Raw genomic sequence first — 16,735 nt, forward strand, 5'->3', positions numbered from 1 at the left:
GTGGACCTCTGTAGATATGTCCAACTCTCGAGCAAGGCGCATCCACAAGCTCTCCACCACACATCCAAATCTTGAAACTCAGTTCGTATTGTTCGCCTCCCCAAATATCAAGACCCTCATCGTAGCCACCCAACTCCCAGAAAAAATCACTTGATATAGCAAATAATCCACCTGCCATAACTGGACTCTTAAATGGTTTAGTTCTGTCTTCCAAATCTTCCGGCAATAACGGTAAGCGTTTGTAATAAAACTCCCAATCAAATGCGCCACGAGCGCCTTCGTCTTGTGCTCTATACTCAAAATTACTGTGATCGATAACGTCGATAAACGGGCAAACCGAAACTCGTTTATTTATTGCTATTGGCTCCAATAGCGGTGGCAGCCAATTGTAGTTAGCTTCAATATGTGAATCCAAAAATATCAGTACTTCGGCTGTGGCTCGGCGCGCACCAGCCATTCTTGCACCAATCAGTCCAGTACGTTCTTTCAAACGCACTATTTGTACTTTAGGAAAGTTTTCAGCTACATATTGCTCAAGTTGTTGGAATAAGTACTCGCGATCACTAAAATCGTCTACCAAAATTATTTCCTTTATCAATTCCGGAGGCGAACGATTTATCAGGCTGTGAACGGAACGCATAAGCACGCCCAAATGCTCATTGTAGAATGGAATTATGATGCTGACTGAAGGCAACTTCGGCAAATATTTCTTTTTTTTGCATCTGTGTACAAGACAAAATAAAAATTTTGCGTTATCAAGCATTAATAAAATTCACAATAAACTAGTTTCAATGATCAAATCAAACTTACCCTTTATAGCGAATATCGGGAAGGGAACGATTTACCGAAATCGAATCGGAAAGTAGAGCATTAAATCCATTTTCCAGAGACATTTTCTGTTCTAATTCTTTCTGCGATTCATCACTTAGTTCAGCACGCTTGCCTTGTTCGCCCAGTCCCACTCGCTTCTGATCAAACTCCATAGCCAAGTAATCATGCCAGTCTTTTTTCAGATCAACTGGTAACTGCAGCTGTCTATCCTCAGATTTCCGCTCGTTTTGTAATATTGGCAGCATTGGAGCTTCAGCATTGCTCTCTACAACCCCGTCCACATGATTATCCGACATTTTTTTATGCGCTCGTAAATTCGCTGCATGCATTGGCGTCAAAATTGGTAACTTATTGCGATAAGGGCTGGAAGATATCCAGCTTGTAAGCAAAAGAAACAGAATCAGCGACAAGGTCAACAGAATTGCTGCTTTCAAAACCCATTTCATATTTCTTCGACGCATCTTGGTGTAAATGCACACGTCGCGAAATCTCGTGGAATGTTAGAACTTCTGATCTACACGCCAACGCGGCGAAATAACGACTCGAACTTCAACTATAAATAATATTAAAAAAAATAAACTTTTAAGATAGTACACAAAATATGTTGGCGTACATACATTGTCAAATCATATGTACTACAGTGCACATACATACATATGTATGTATCTAAAATGTGATAACAACGTGACTATCCCAGTAGAAACCTTAAGCATACAACATCGCATCGCTGTTGGTGGCATGAGCTTGCTGCTGTGTAGATATACATGCCAGTATAAATCAACCTTCATTTCCATTTAACAGGCGTGGTTTCTCAGAGCGTATGCGTACCTTAATCATACACTTGTACTACTGCTGTATGCATATGACTGAATTAATGTTTCAAACATTCAAAAATGCATTAATGGAACAGTATTAAAGCATTCTTACAAGATCCTTATATGTAAATGCTACTTTTCTGATACATTTTAATATACGGGGACATACAAGCAAGTAGCACTTACATAAAACAACGACAACGTACATTCGCTTGCAATTCGCTAGAATTTGAATTTATTCGTGGAAATTCATAACTACGCATGAATTGTTCACACTAACACCCGATTTACATGATTCAACTACTTGAAAGCAATTTTTGCTCATTCTCTTTTGTGTTTTCTATTTGCTTTTACACGTTTCAATTCTGTTGAATACAAGTTTTTGGTTCTTTAAACGGGAAGCAACGAAAATGCCAAAAGCAAAGCAAGAAAGTTGAAACGACTTGACGGTACAGCCCCATGTGTACTGGTCCCTTTTCTTCTCACCCCCTCTCTTCCACATGCGAGCAGAATTGAATTCAATACTTGAACTGTGTAAAAGCAGTCTAATTCACACATATAGCAAGCATCCTTTAAGAATGCATACAACCGATTTCTACTGGGATGATACTGTCTGATTACCCTGTAGGAAAAACAGCCAGTTGCGAAGAAGTGATCTTCCTATATATTAAAATGCGAAGGCGTTTATTCAAAAATATGCAAATCTGTGTGGGTTCAGCTGTTTCCTGCTAGGCTTTGCTCTTTTTATTTGGATTTAGCCAGGAAATTTTCTGCTTAGCTTTAGCTTTTAACTTAGCTTTTTCTTAACATTGTTTAGCTTTTTAATTTTTGTCATCAAATAATGCACACGACTGGATCCTTGATAACCAGTGTTGCCAGAACTTTTTGGACCAACCGGCTAAATTAGCAAAAAATAACGGCTAAAAAAGGGCTAAACTCTTTCAACTAAATTTCACATGTTTTATTTAAATAAATCACATGTAGAAAGACTAGTTCTTGGGGAAAAAATTTTACAATTAGGAAAAACATATGATTGTGGCACATGGTTGGATTTTTTGTCGACGATAATTTGATTAAACAAGTTTGTTAAATTTAAAAATTTACAAACTTAAGCGATTTTAAAATGAAAAATATATGTAAGTACTTGTTTACTTAATTAATTTAGTTAATTCCAATGATTTGAAAGGTACTCGGCTGAAAAAACTGTATTCGTAATCCGAATACAATCTCAACCAGAGTCGATATAGGAAACCCGACAGTTACTACTACATAGAAATTGAAACGTATGTTGAAGAAAGTCGGACTAATAAGAAATATACATGTAGATCCTGTTTTTTGGCTCTCTGAAATTAGGAATTCTTTAAAATTTCCCTACAATTTAGAATACTCTGAAAAAATGGTTTGCAGGGTAAGTTCTCATCAAATTTTTTTTTCTAATACACTAAACCACAGCGGTCGACACATATGTGTACATAGTGCTTGAAAATATCAATTTTTCCCTTACCTCAAACCTTTAAGCGTGGGCAACAATTATGTTTTTTAGTTAAGGCAGAATTGAATATGCGCTACCTGTTATATTTATTCTATGTGTTAGCACTATATCCAAACACAAACGCGTATTAAGCAAACAATGAAACAATTTGTTATTTTCTAAGTTTGCGAATAAAACTTCACACTTAAATTAAAGACATTCATGACAAATATTTTTTGAGGAAAATCCCCGCTACGGCCTTCTTTAGAAAATATATATTCGATTAAAATAAAAATAACCCTGCCTGACATGAAAATGTTCTCCGCGATAAGGCTAGCAGCCATTTCTAACAGATTTTGGATCGCTTAGTCAAAAATGGAAACATATATAGTTGAGTTTTAAGAAACCAAGGCAGATAGCAAGCCCGGCTAAAAACGGCTATTTTTTTTTTACAAAACGGCTAACAAATCGGCTGCCGGCCAAACCGAAATTTTTCCGGCGCAAATGTTGATCAATTAATTGGTAAAAAAAATGATTTTTTTCCTAAATCAATAGCATATTTTTAATATAATTTTNGTATATCGGTAACCGTTCTACCAATTTGTACCAAACTCGGTGTGGTTATTGTGCTTGCCACATATAAGCAAAACGTTGAAAATTATTGAAATCGGACTAAAATAACGGCCGCTTCTCATATAACGGTAAATTTCAGAAATGCTTGAAACTTCAATATTTCGAAATTGAAGGACGCTAATTTACTCAAAATTGATACACCCCGGCTTACCATCTAGCGGAAGGTTTCGGAAAGGTGAAAAAACATATATTTAATACTTGCGCCGGGTATTTAATGTTCGGCTTCGCCCGAACTTAGACTTTCTTACTTGTTTTTTTTTTTATGTATAACATACATAACTTTGGACCACGTCAACCGATTTCGATAATTCTTTTTGCGTCGGAAAGGTAGTGTCTCAGAGGTGGTCCCATACTAATCTGGTTAAGATCCGATCAGCGGATCATGAGATATATATATATATATATTTTTTTATATGGGAGTTGAAGTCGGTTTTTTTTTGCTAAAAATTACTAGTTAATACCACACTTGCAAAATATTTATTGCCTACTGACACCAGGAATCAGTTTTTTCTCTCCTGAAAAGTTATTAAAAAACACACAACTGTATTTGTTGGCGCAGCGACGATATAAATTCAGATCTCAAACTTTGTACAAAAATTAGAAAAATTCTGCTTATTTTCACCAAAATTTCAAACTTTTTAATCAGAATTTTGGTATGCAGTTTTGTAGACCATTTAATTATAGTAAAATGAAGAGCAAATTTCAAGGTGCTATAAAATACTGTTAATTTTTGGAAATTTTTTTGCTAGCAGTGTCCTCCATATAAAAAAAATTGTCGAACATAATTTTGTATGGAAAAAACGTGAAACACCTTCAACCAAAAAGATTCATTTTTGTGAGCTATCTGCAAATGTTTTTTGATGTTGGCTGTCGCTTGACCTGAACATATGAAAAGAGATTCCAAAGAATCGGCAAACAAAGGCCGATGCCGATGTCGATGCTCAATTTTGTGCCGATTCTACATGATGCCGATTAATCCGTCGGACTCTCCAAATAAATGTGTCAATTCATAACGGGCAAATAATTTAATTAATTGGCTTGTTATGCAACATTACATACATATGGTTGTACGTGTAAAAATATATATACGTATAGCACATTTATGTACATTACATAAAACACTTTTTTATATGGTGCTAAGGAAGAAATATGTATTGTATTTAGGAACATAAAATTTAATTTCGTTTTGTACTAAAATACACTATTTTGCACTCAATGCATAAGAACTTATATGCTAGGTATGTATGTGTATACTAGGGTTGTTGCGAATATTCGCATTCGCAACCGCGGAGCTTCCGCATTAATTTTGACATTCGTATTCGCTTTCGCATTCGCAATAATCAATGCGGTGCTTTTGCCGCACAAAGGGCTCAAAAGTCAGATTTATCGACTTGGATAAAAGTGTCTTTAACCCTATTATCTTTCAAGCTATATAACCGAGCTATCAATGGGCACACAGTGGTCCTCAAGCATCGTTAGGTATTATTAAAATGTAGCCAAGCACAGCCTTCAGGAAGCTATTCCAAATTACTCCCAGATTTCACAATTTCAAGGTTTGAAATCGTAGCTGCTCGCTTCGATTGGGGCATATCTCAATGAAATTGTGCCGGAGTCAGATAACTAGACAGAGTATCAAATACTGGATACAAGTTCGAGAATGAAAAATGTAGCCACAGGAAACATCCTGAAAGTTGTTCTCAACCGATACTAGATTCCGAACTTTCATGGCACGATTGGCATATATGCATCTCAGGACTGTTGCTAGCAAATATGCATCCGAGAAGATCTCCAACTGAAGAAAATATCAAACCACAAGCTACAACTTTGCGGATAAGAATTAAACTTTTCAATGCCCGTTATAGTATTCTTTTTCTGGCCTACCCATCCGGTTGGCAGTAATCCGCATCCGCGAATGTCTAAAATTCCACATTCACAAAATCCCTACTATGTACATTAGGATGGGCCAAAAATGTATGTGAAAAAGTGAAGTTATATCCTTATTTTTTTACTTTGAAATCAAAAAATATTTAGAGGTCGCTCAAAGCGCCCAAAGTTTTCCATGTATTTTTATATGGGAAAAATTAAATTTTTCGTTGAAATGGTATAGAATAGTTAAAAATAAATATTTTTCTACCAGAAACCTCTGTTTATCTGCAGGAGATTCCCAGTAATAATATCCCATTGTTTATTTAACAATTTTTTCAACGCAACTATAATTTACAGGTCCGCCAAAAACCGACAAAAATCCCGAAAAATGCAATGGGGCGACCAATAAAAAATCGTTAGTATTAAAAAATGGTTAAATAAACAATTGGGTATTGTTATTGGAAGTCTTCTGAAGAGCACCAGAGTTTTCCGATCGAAAAATATTGATGTTCAAGAACTCTATACCAATTTCAACGAAAAATTTAATTTTTCCCATATAAAAATACATGGAAAACTTTGAGCGCTGCGAGCGACCTCTAAATATTTTTTGATTTCAAAATAAAAAATTGGGGTATACGTTTTTTCAATAAACAACAATCCTAGGGGGTGAGAGCATTACAATGCCGGTTCTGGCATTTGGCATTTGTATTTTGTTTATTTAATATTATCTGCATATGTAAAAATGGTGTGACAAATGTATAGTAATTTATCAATTGAGAACGGCTGGGCCGACTTGGCCTAAAACATTTTTTTTTTCGTTGTTCCTTATTGCTAAGAAAAAGTTTCTACGAAAGAAAATTTTGGTAAAACCCTCCGGACAAGTCGGGAAAATCGAAAATTAATTTTTTTTTTGTGGAATTTTGTGTGCCATCGTTTCGGGCTGGCTTTTCGAATGGAAAAATAGAAAATTCTTAGTGGAAACCTCGGAAAATTCTGGAAGAACACGAAAAATTTGAATTTTTTCGACGAAATTTTGCATTTTGTCGCATAATTGGATGATTTTGGACGATGTAAAGGTGGAGAATTCGTTGTGATGCTAGGAAAATTTCAGATAATTGTGAAATTCAAGTTCTCTAATGCATATACTAGTAACAATCCTGAGATGAAAATTCGGAATCTAGGGTCGATTGAGAAAAACTTTCAGGATATTTCCTACTGATTTGTATTTGATACTCAGTCTAGTTATCTGACTCCGGCACAATTTCATTGAGATATACCCCAATCGAAAAGGGCTAGCAGCTACAATTTCAAACCTTGGAATTTTAAGATCTGGGAGTAATTTGGAATAGCTTCCTGAAGGATGTGCTTGGCTACATTTTAATAATACCTGACGATGCTTGAGGACCACTGTGTGCCCATTGATAGCTCGGTTATATAGCTTGAGAAATAATAGGTTTAAAGACACTTTTATCAAAGTCGATAAATCTGACTTTTGATCAGATTTATTACACAAATACTCCTTTGTGCGGCAAAAAATATTGGCTTAAATTTGTAATTTTGTTTGCTAAATATACATTCGCATTCGCGCGATGTACGGCACTTCTCAACCGACGATGTAGATCACGTTCGTATAAACTTACGTACATACATATGTATGTACATATTTACATTCTCCGGAAAATTTGTTTATTAATTTTGTTTACGACACTTTTTTACAAAAACCAGCTTGATTTCTTTACTTTTTGTCAATTAATTACGGTTTTTACAAGTGCTGCCACAATATAGTTAGCCGAGTTGGAGCGTTCTTATGTAGCTCGTTTACAAAAGATGAGGGCTGGTTTCTTTTTTATCAAAATTATATAATTCTTCCAAAAACAAGTACCACGAAGAATTACAAGGCAAAGACACAACAGAAAACTATCCCAAAGTGGACCATCCATTCTTCGCAACTTTGGTATATATGTACGTACAAATATTTATTTTTAATATATATACTCGATGTAAATAAGCTGGTTACAATTAAATAACTGAAGAAAAAACTACCATGCAGTATTATGAACACCTTTTTGTGGAACTTCGCTAATTTTTTAAAGATGATTGAATTCTTCGCCTTTTCCCACTGATTAAAAAATACATCTATGTGGGTGGCAGTATCAAATTTTAGAAAACAGCTAATTACAAAACCTTTAATAATTGAATCATGTGTACATATGTATGTATATCTGATACGTCGCCACGAATAAAATCCGGATAGTATGGATATCCGGTTAATATTCATTTGTGCAATTATTCGGATAACCGGGTTTGGTTTACGAAGATCCGGGTAATATTCATATTTTCGGATATCTAAACAAAAACAACAAAGTGATTATAATATTTGTAAATTCAATTATGCACACGATAGAGTAAATTAGCTCTTGACGGACTTGAAGTTGACGCTTTGGTTTGTATCGTTTTGTCACAATACAAACAAATGGCACTATTATTGTCATCCTTTTTTCAAACTATTTTTTCAGAGTAAATATTCTGAATTATAGAGAAATTTTACAGAATTCGTAAAGATCTCATCCGATTTTTCGGCGAATTTTCTAAAATGAAATAAAATATGCATACTTCATTTCTTTTACGAAATTACGGAAGAAAATCTGTAAAGAAATCAAAATAATTCTGCTATGTGAAAAATTTATTGCAGATTTTTTTCACAGTTTTCTTTATTCTTCTTTGAAGATTCGTAAAAAAAACATTTAAAGAAATGAGAAACTCCTAAAGCTTTCGTTAAGATTTCGGGAACTTTGGTTTGCAAGGAAGTAGCAAGTCTTCTATACGCATAAATATGTTTGTTGAACTTTTTAATTCGTTTATAGAAGCCTTGGAAACTCCAAAGAAGAATTTTGGAAATTGAAAAATTTATACACACAATTTCGTGCGTAGAAATAGAAAACTTGTTACTACACATTTATGAGCGCCTAGTATTGTGAAATGAAAGTATCGTTTTCATAACGAAAAATCCTGATGTTCGGATAGCCGAATATTATCCTAGTTTCCAGAGTAACCGGATTTTTCATTTAGGTATCCGCATATTTGAATATTCGGTTTTCCGGATAGTTGAAAAATCCGGATGAAGTTCCCAGTCCTCATAAAAATCATAAAATAACGATTAAAGATGATCAAAAAAATAAAAATCACACTATAACGATTAAAAATTATCGAAAAAATAAAAGTCATAAAATAACGATTGAAGATGATCAAACAAATAAAAATCACAAAATAACGATTAAAAGTTATCGAAAAAATAAAAATCATAAAATAACGATAAAAAATTACCGAAAAAATAAAAATCACAAAATAACGATTAATTTATGATTTTTGTTATTAACACCGTTTACCCGTTAAACAAGCTACTGCAAAATGAGGTAAAATTCCTTCTTGAAGAACGCTGTTGGAAGGCATTTGCGGAAGCAAAGGAGCAAATGCAGTCCAGTTTGTGTTTGACGCACTATGACCCCAAGTTGCCCGTGGTGTTGGCAGTAGATGCCAGTCCTGTGGGCGTAGGTGCGGTGCTTAGTCGTGTTTATGAGGACGGCTCCGAAAGGCCGTTACAATTCGCGTCACAAACCCTAACAAAAACGCAGCAGAAATATAGGCAAATTGACAAGGAGGCATATGCTATTATTTTCGGTGTTCGGAAATTGGTGACGGACAATAAACCGATTTCACAAATATTTTCACCGCAGAAGGACTTGCCATTGTTGTCAGCCACAGGAATGCAGTATTACGCTATTTTTCTGGCACATTTTGATTTTGAGATCCAGTTGAAAAAGTCCAATGATAATGCTAATGCGGATGCGATGTCGCGGTTACCTATTTGCCAGAGGTGTTAAAGAATGCAGTCTTCGTGACTTTAAATCGTTGACTATCACATTTTAACTGCAGCCAATCAATCACATGTTTGACTAAAGACTGCAAAGTGGGAGTCATTAGTCTTTTCCGGTATTCATGACTAATTAGTCATTTTTGCAGCCTGAGGTGAATAATGATAATCTAAAGCAATCTTTGCGTTCACTTCTTCATAGAATTATAACACTAATTTATTTAGAAAATAAATGGGTACATAAAAAGCTTAATTAAAACTCCAGTAGTATATAAAATATATAGAAAATGTCAATGAATTCCAGTAACTTCCAATGAAATAAATTTATATTTATTATATGTATGTACATAATATGTACGTACATTTTATGTAAATGAAAAATTAAAGTGCATAGAAGGATTTTCGTTTAAAATATTACGCTTACGCCTTCCGCATTCACATAAGGTAAAAGTTGGATCAACCACGAAATCTTCGGACGAAAAATCACTTAATATGGAAGACATTTTTCATATACTAATGTAAGTATTTTCTTTTTGTAAAATAAAAACGGTTTAAATGGAAACTAGTCTGTTCTGCTTGAATATTTTATTGAAAATGAAAAAATCTTAACATATGTAAGTCAATTCAATACATACAAAATATCATTTACTACTTATGTATGCGCGAATCATATTGCTACAGTTGGGATGTAGATCAGTATAAAACCTAACAAACTCCACCTCAGTCCAAATGTAATTTGGACATTCTAAACGAAAGACTTCGGCCGCTGTTGTGTAGTGGTAAGCAGTGCGCGCTTTCACTCATCAGCACCTGGATTCAAGCCCTGGTCAAAGCAACATCGCAAAAAATATAGAAAAAGGTTTTTCTTAACAGCGGTTGTCCCTCGGCAGGCAATGGCAAACCTCTGAGTGTATATCTGCCATGAAAAACAGCTTCTCATAAAAATACAATCGCCGTTCGGAGTCGGCGTAAAACTGTAGGTCCCTCCGATTTGTGTGAGAACATCACGACGCACGCCACAAGTCGGAGGAGAGGCTCGGCCAAACACTAACATATGTGTAAGCGCCAATCGAATATTATTATTAAACGAAAGACTTACCACACGAACTTTTCTTGCACAGAAAGTGAAACATTTTTCCAGAAATGGACAGTGCACCCTAACAATAAACGATCTTAAAGTTGAAATGATCAAGATTCTTTCTGGCTTCAATTAAAAGCCAGGGTTTTCAATGATACGACCTATCATCTCAACATGCGGACGTCTCTCTCATTCTTAGCATTAAATTATTACCTGGTATTTCTACAAACGTAATCGCTTACGGGCCACATCCATGACATGTAGGACCGAATCGAAAAAGTTACCAAATTGAAAAATAAATTACCAAGTTTAATAAATGAAGAAAAAAATTACCAATTTTGCTTAAAAATTACCAAAGCAGCAACGCTGAGGGAAACTTTCACACGACAGCCGGTTCTACGTACCGGAATGACTCGGGTTTTATCCGACCAAGGGCTGTTGTTTCGGCGATCTAACCCTGTTTAGGTCGGCGAAGTATCTCAGAAGTTGTTCGTCCATAGGGCTCCATTTGCTAGGAATTCTTCTGCCCAGGGCTGGTATCGAATCAAACCCAGGGCCAGAAATCTACACCTGCTGTGTATGCCAGAGACTACTACACCACAACTGCACCTCAGTCAAGAGCATTGCTTGCGACAGGTGGAGTCACCTCAGAGTCTGCTCAGGACTACGGACCAACGGCAGTGGACCACATCATTTGTAGCCACCTGTTGCTCAAACAGAGCAGCCTCCACGGCTAACCCCAGTCCACCTGACCACCCACACACCTCGTCCACCAACTCCTGGTTCCTCCTACAATCTGCACGGTATTGCAGACGATATTCCGTAACCTCACACCCCGCATAACAACACGTCTCCCGAACCACATGAAGCTCCTTCAATTTAAATGTAACGGACTTCAGAGCGAGATCGAAGAGATAACCGTATTCATGGGAAGGCATAGTATATTGATAGCTGCGGTCCAAGAGACGAAGTTGCACAGCAATTCAACATTGTCGCAATTCAACCGTCGAGATCGCGAGCGAGATAATGGTGATGGCTTAGCGTTAATCACGCACCACACCGTGCAGTATCGTCTTATTGAAGCAGACATCGACCGCAGGGATACCACCCTAGAATGTTAGGGCATTGCTATCCGGTCAGGCGATATTGAGCTCGAAATATTTAACGTGTACATACCCCCTGTCACTTGCTGCCTGGCAGGATATCACCCTGATATAGGTGCGCTCCTCAGAGGTGAAAACCGTATGGTAGTAGGTGACTTTAATGCGCACCACGATCTTTGGCACTCAAGTCTGTCAAACGATCGTAGGGGAACAGACTTGGCTGAGCAGATAGACGATTCGACATTCTGCACAATGAACGACGACGGACCCACCAGGATTATGGGCAGCTGCTGCAGCTCGCCAGACATAACAATAGTCAGCGCTGGTCTGATAAACAGCCTATCTTGGCAACCTATGCTGACTTTGGCATCAAACCATCTGCCCATAGTCATCTCGATCGATAAACCAACCGACTTTGCTTCCGCGGAGCACCGAACCTATATCAACTTCTCTAAAGCTAATTGGAAAGGCTTCGCAGAATTTACTGAAAACACCTTCATTGCTCTCCCCACACCAACCGACGTCCACCTTGGTGAACGTAAGTCCGCAGGGCTGTCACCGCTGCTGCAGCTCGCTTCGTACTGGCAGGATGCATTACAGACCCACGTCCAAATTTCCCTGCCGAAGCGACTGTTCTAGCCGATGAGCGTGACAGCCTTCGTCAGGCCGATCCCGGAGATCTCCGTATCAAGGATCTCAACGCGGAGATTCGGCAACTAGTGGACGTATATAAGCGAAAGAAGTGGGAAGAGCATCTGAAGACCTGTAACTTCACCTCTGGTGTGAGTAAGCTTTGGTCAACGGTGAGGTCACCGTCCAATCCGACGAAGCACGACGACAGAGTCGAAATTTCTTTCGGCGACCATATTTCGTCGGACCCGGAGCGATGCACGAGCTACTTTAGCCGGCAGTTCATACTGCATCCTCGGTGGACAAAGCCAAGCGTCGAGTGACCAGAAGGCTGCACAAACTGCCAACAACTTGTGCCCCCCTTGCTTTCACTAGCGGTGAAGTTCAGGTGGCCATCGGGAAGGCGAAATCCTCCAAAGCCATGGGTCCCGACGGAATATGCATGTTGATGCTGAAAAATTTGGGTCCTGCGGGAGTAGCGTACCTAACGGAGGTCCTCAATTTGTCAATGGCCACTCTCATCATCCCAGACATCTGGAAGGTGGGGAGAGTGGTCCCACTGCTCAAACTGGGGAAACCCGCCAACAAAGGAGATTCGTATTGACCGATAACACTCTTTCCCTGGTAGCGAAGACACTTGAGGCCCTGACCCCAGCGAAGCATCAGCATAGTTTCCATAAAGTGCGCAGTACAACAACAGCACTTTACGCCATAAATACTCAGATAACTCGTGGCCTTAACCGTAACCGTCCCTGTGATAGAACGATTCTAGTAGCGTTGGACCTGTCAAAGGCATTTGACACTGTCAGCCATTCCACGCTACTAGAAGATATAGAGGATTCCTCTCTCCCACAGAGGCTCAAACGGTGGTCGGCAAATTATCTGAGTGGTCGACACTCGTCGGTAATGTTTAGAGACAAATCGAGCAAACTTAGGAAAATAAAACAGGGGGTTCCACAGGGTTGTGTACTTTCCCCGCTACTGTTCAACTTTTATATTTCAAAGCTTCCTTAACCACCAGAGGGAGTCTCGATTGTCTCTTACGCCGACGATTGCTCGATCATGGCGACTGGGAATGGAATTGATGACCTGTGTTCGAAAGTAAACGTGTATCTCTCCGATCTTTCTCGCTTCTTACTGCAAAGTGTCTAGCCCTCTCCCCTACGAAATCCTCTGCGACCATGTTCACCACCTGGACGAAGGAAGTCAGGGAATTCACGTCGATTATACACCAATTCCGACGGTGAATAACTCCAAAATCCGCTACCGCTATTGTCAATAAAGTACAGAGGGCAACTGCTCGCGGAAGAGCCCTCGCCATGGCACGTCAGGAGGCATCTTTACGAACTGATAGACGAAGTCCAGAGGTATATTAAACAACCTCTGGACCCGTCAACCTACGGACAGGCCCTGAACGGCATTCACAGGGAATCAGTCTCAAGTTATGTAAACTCCCGCCCGGTGAATGGCGTTCTAGGCACACAACCACCGGACGTGGACGGGACAGAACATTGTCTGCCGCGGGAGACCCGCACCTCAATAGCCCAGCTTCGCTCTGGCTATTGCAGCAGACTCAACAGCTACCTGAGCAGAATCAACGAGGATGTGCACAACCAATTCCCGGCATGTGGAGAGTCGCCACATGACTCCCGGCACCTCTTCACATGCCTTGAGAATCCCACTCAGCTAACGCCCCTGTCCCTATGGACAGCCCCTCTGGAAGTAGCACACTTCCTGGGCCTCCCCCTAGCTGAAATAGACGACAACGATGATGGATGAACCGCCCCGAACGGGGCTTAGTAGCCGCTACAACAACAACAACAACAACATAAAGTACAGAGCCGCACCAAGGTCCTCAAGTCGCTAGCCGGCAGTACTTGGGGCAAAGACGAAGAAACGTTGCTGGCAACATACAAGGCAATAGGCCGGCCGGTTTTAAATTACGCAGCGCCAGTGAGGTCGCCGGGGACTAGTAGGACGTAGTGGACGAAGCTACAGACTGTACAGAACACCGCACTCAGGACAGCGACAGGATGCCTCCTGATGTCGCCCGAACATCACCTCCACAACGAGGCCCAAATGCTCCCCATAAAGGAGCACAACATAATGCTATTCAACCAGTTTCTAATAGGGAGCCACAGGAGTGGCCTCCCAAACAGACAGCTGCTTGCAGAGGAGCCCTCGCCTAGGCACGTCAGGAGGCATCTATATGAACTGACGGACGAAGTCCAGAGGTTCATCAAGCAAACCCGACAACCCTAACGGCTTTGTCCTAGTGGACCGACCCGATAGAGGCTGCACGCTTCCTAGGGCTGCCGTTAGTGGAACTTGACGACAACGACTGAGATATCAACCGATCTGGGCGCGGTTGTTGTAGCCGCTACAACAACAACAACATGTGTTGCCATACTGTACAAAACAATACAATAGAAAGAATTCTACATAGTGAGGGTTATAATTCCTAAGTGCGGCCGCAGGCCGCCCTCACAGAAAGGTGTCCCGCCCCCTTTTTTCAGCAACACAGAAAGGAACATTCTACGTTGTGAGGGTTATAATCTCTAAGTGAGGCCGAAAGCCGCCTACGCAGAAAGGTGATCTCTGCAAATAGTGTGCAGCCCACTTCTTTGGCAATACAGAAAGGAGAATTCTACTTAGTGAGGATTATAATCCCTAAGTGCGGCAGAAGGCCTCCTACGCAGAAGGGAGTTCTCTGCAAAAGGTGTCCAGCACTTCTTCTTCGGCAATACATAAAGGAGAATTCTACTAAGTGCAAGTTCCGAATTAAAAATCTGCTTTTAATATTCAAAATTCCAGTCTGGCAGCACCAAGTTTGATGTTATATTGCTATCTTATTCATCGTTTATACGAAAATTTTAACAGCAAATTATATAAAAACTATAGGGTTGCTAGACAAAGGGGGTATTTTTGAAATCAGGGAGACCTATTCTAACCCCCCTCATCCACACTTTTTCACTTTCTTGCCGTCCGCATACTAAAATTTTCCCTGTTACTGTTATTCCATTCTGCGTACTTAACGTGCGCTAAAGATCAAATTCTCGGAGCAAGGCATATTAATTATTAACGTGCCTTGACTTGGAGAAATTTCATGAGGAGATTTCTTTCGAGTTTGCACAAGCCGTTATTTATTTTCCGATTTGATGAATTCTTTATTGTTGTTGTAGTATTATCATATAAATTCGCCAAACATTTTTGCGGTTTTGCTGGAGTTACAGACCTGGACCAGATATAACATGGATATCCATGAGATATAAATCTGGGTTGTTCCGGTTGCGTAGACCCGACTGTCGTGAGAACGAACAAATGTATGAAGTAATCATGTTCGCATGCCACTTTTACTGCAAGTTTCAGGAACTTCACCTTATCTAGAAGATATTTGCTTACATTCATTTTAAAAATTATATTAGGTCTCACCCAAGTGTTCATCCAAACACTTTTAATTGCGCCCTACGTATACATACATCTGCGTAATGTGTAAAGTTTTTCTTATAAGTAAACGTTGCATGGTTTATAACTTAATAAATGCATTATAAGTCTTTAAATAAATATATTCGCTTCCCAAACTACCCCTCTGTCTAAAAAGTATTCGCGATAAGACAAATAAACAACATTACGAAATTTAAAAAAAAGCTTTGCTTCTTAACAGATAATTATCACAAAATATCACTAATTTCTGCTGGAAATAGGAATGCAAACGATGCATCGATGTTTTTGAAACATCGATAAAATCGGTTCAATTTTCGATGTTTGCCATCGGTGTTTACAATTTAAGGTCTGTGCCAATCAGTAGAAAAATTCTATGGTGAAAAAACTTTTTACTATGGTGAGAAAAAATTACATTTCTGCTGCCAATTCGTAACTTTTTACTGCTGGAAATTTTTGACAGTTGCTTTCATGCAGAAGAAGGCTATCGGGTTAGCAATCAATAGAATGCAGCAATTATGGAGAAAATATTTGCCTTTGCTGATTTCAGTTTTTCTGGTACTGAAATCCATGTATTTATTATACCTTTTAGCAATAACCACTGATTTTTCTTTAATATCAACTCGCTTTGGTGTTCTTTAATATATGTGTACGCCTGCGTTGTCCTGTGTTTTTAATGGTAGCAAAATTGTAAACAAAAGATGTAAGAAATGTCAACGAAAACATCAACAGTCGGTGTGTTTTCGTTGTCGGTCGGAACATTGTATTACTTCGACCACCCAATTAAAATAAATCCGAAATAGCGTATTAAAGATGAGAAAATATGACTTCCACTTCGATAAATAATCGAAAAAAAACTAGTGAAGACACCGATTGGAATGAGTGGAACGTGAGTTCTCAGCGAAAACTGGTTTTCGTTTGACAGATTTTACATGGACACAAGTTTTAGGTCAAAACCAGTTTTAGCAACGAAAACATGTTTTCGATGTCGGTCAG

The 16,735-nt window shown here is 38.8% G+C and overlaps 1 protein-coding gene across 6 annotated transcripts in view; it reads right to left on the reverse strand.

Moving 5' to 3' along the window:
- LOC108358857 (N-acetylgalactosaminyltransferase 6-like) overlaps positions 1-15,987 on the reverse strand; it is a 20,864-nt gene extending 4,877 nt beyond the window's left edge. The window contains exons 1-3 of one of the 6 annotated variants that reach the window (XM_017610355.1): positions 15,778-15,987; positions 811-1,384; positions 7-722 (exon numbers count right to left, since the gene is read on the reverse strand). In XM_017610355.1, the coding sequence (XP_017465844.1) occupies positions 7-722; positions 811-1,292 (1,198 nt within the window). In that variant the 5' untranslated portion in view covers positions 1,293-1,384; positions 15,778-15,987. Of the gene's footprint in view, positions 1-6; positions 723-810; positions 1,385-1,448; positions 1,626-2,267; positions 2,577-10,778; positions 11,269-15,730 lie in introns of those variants that run through there. The other 5 variants (XM_017610359.1, XM_017610354.1, XM_017610357.1 and 2 more) reach the window with 5 other exon arrangements.
- Positions 15,988-16,735: the final 748 nt, after the last annotated feature.

The sequence above is a fragment of the Rhagoletis zephyria genome, unplaced genomic scaffold (assembly GCF_001687245.7).
Source record: "Rhagoletis zephyria isolate East Lansing unplaced genomic scaffold, Rhagoletis_zephyria_1.1 Rzeph_scaffold_00306, whole genome shotgun sequence".
NCBI classification, from domain to species: domain Eukaryota; kingdom Metazoa; phylum Arthropoda; class Insecta; order Diptera; family Tephritidae; genus Rhagoletis; species Rhagoletis zephyria.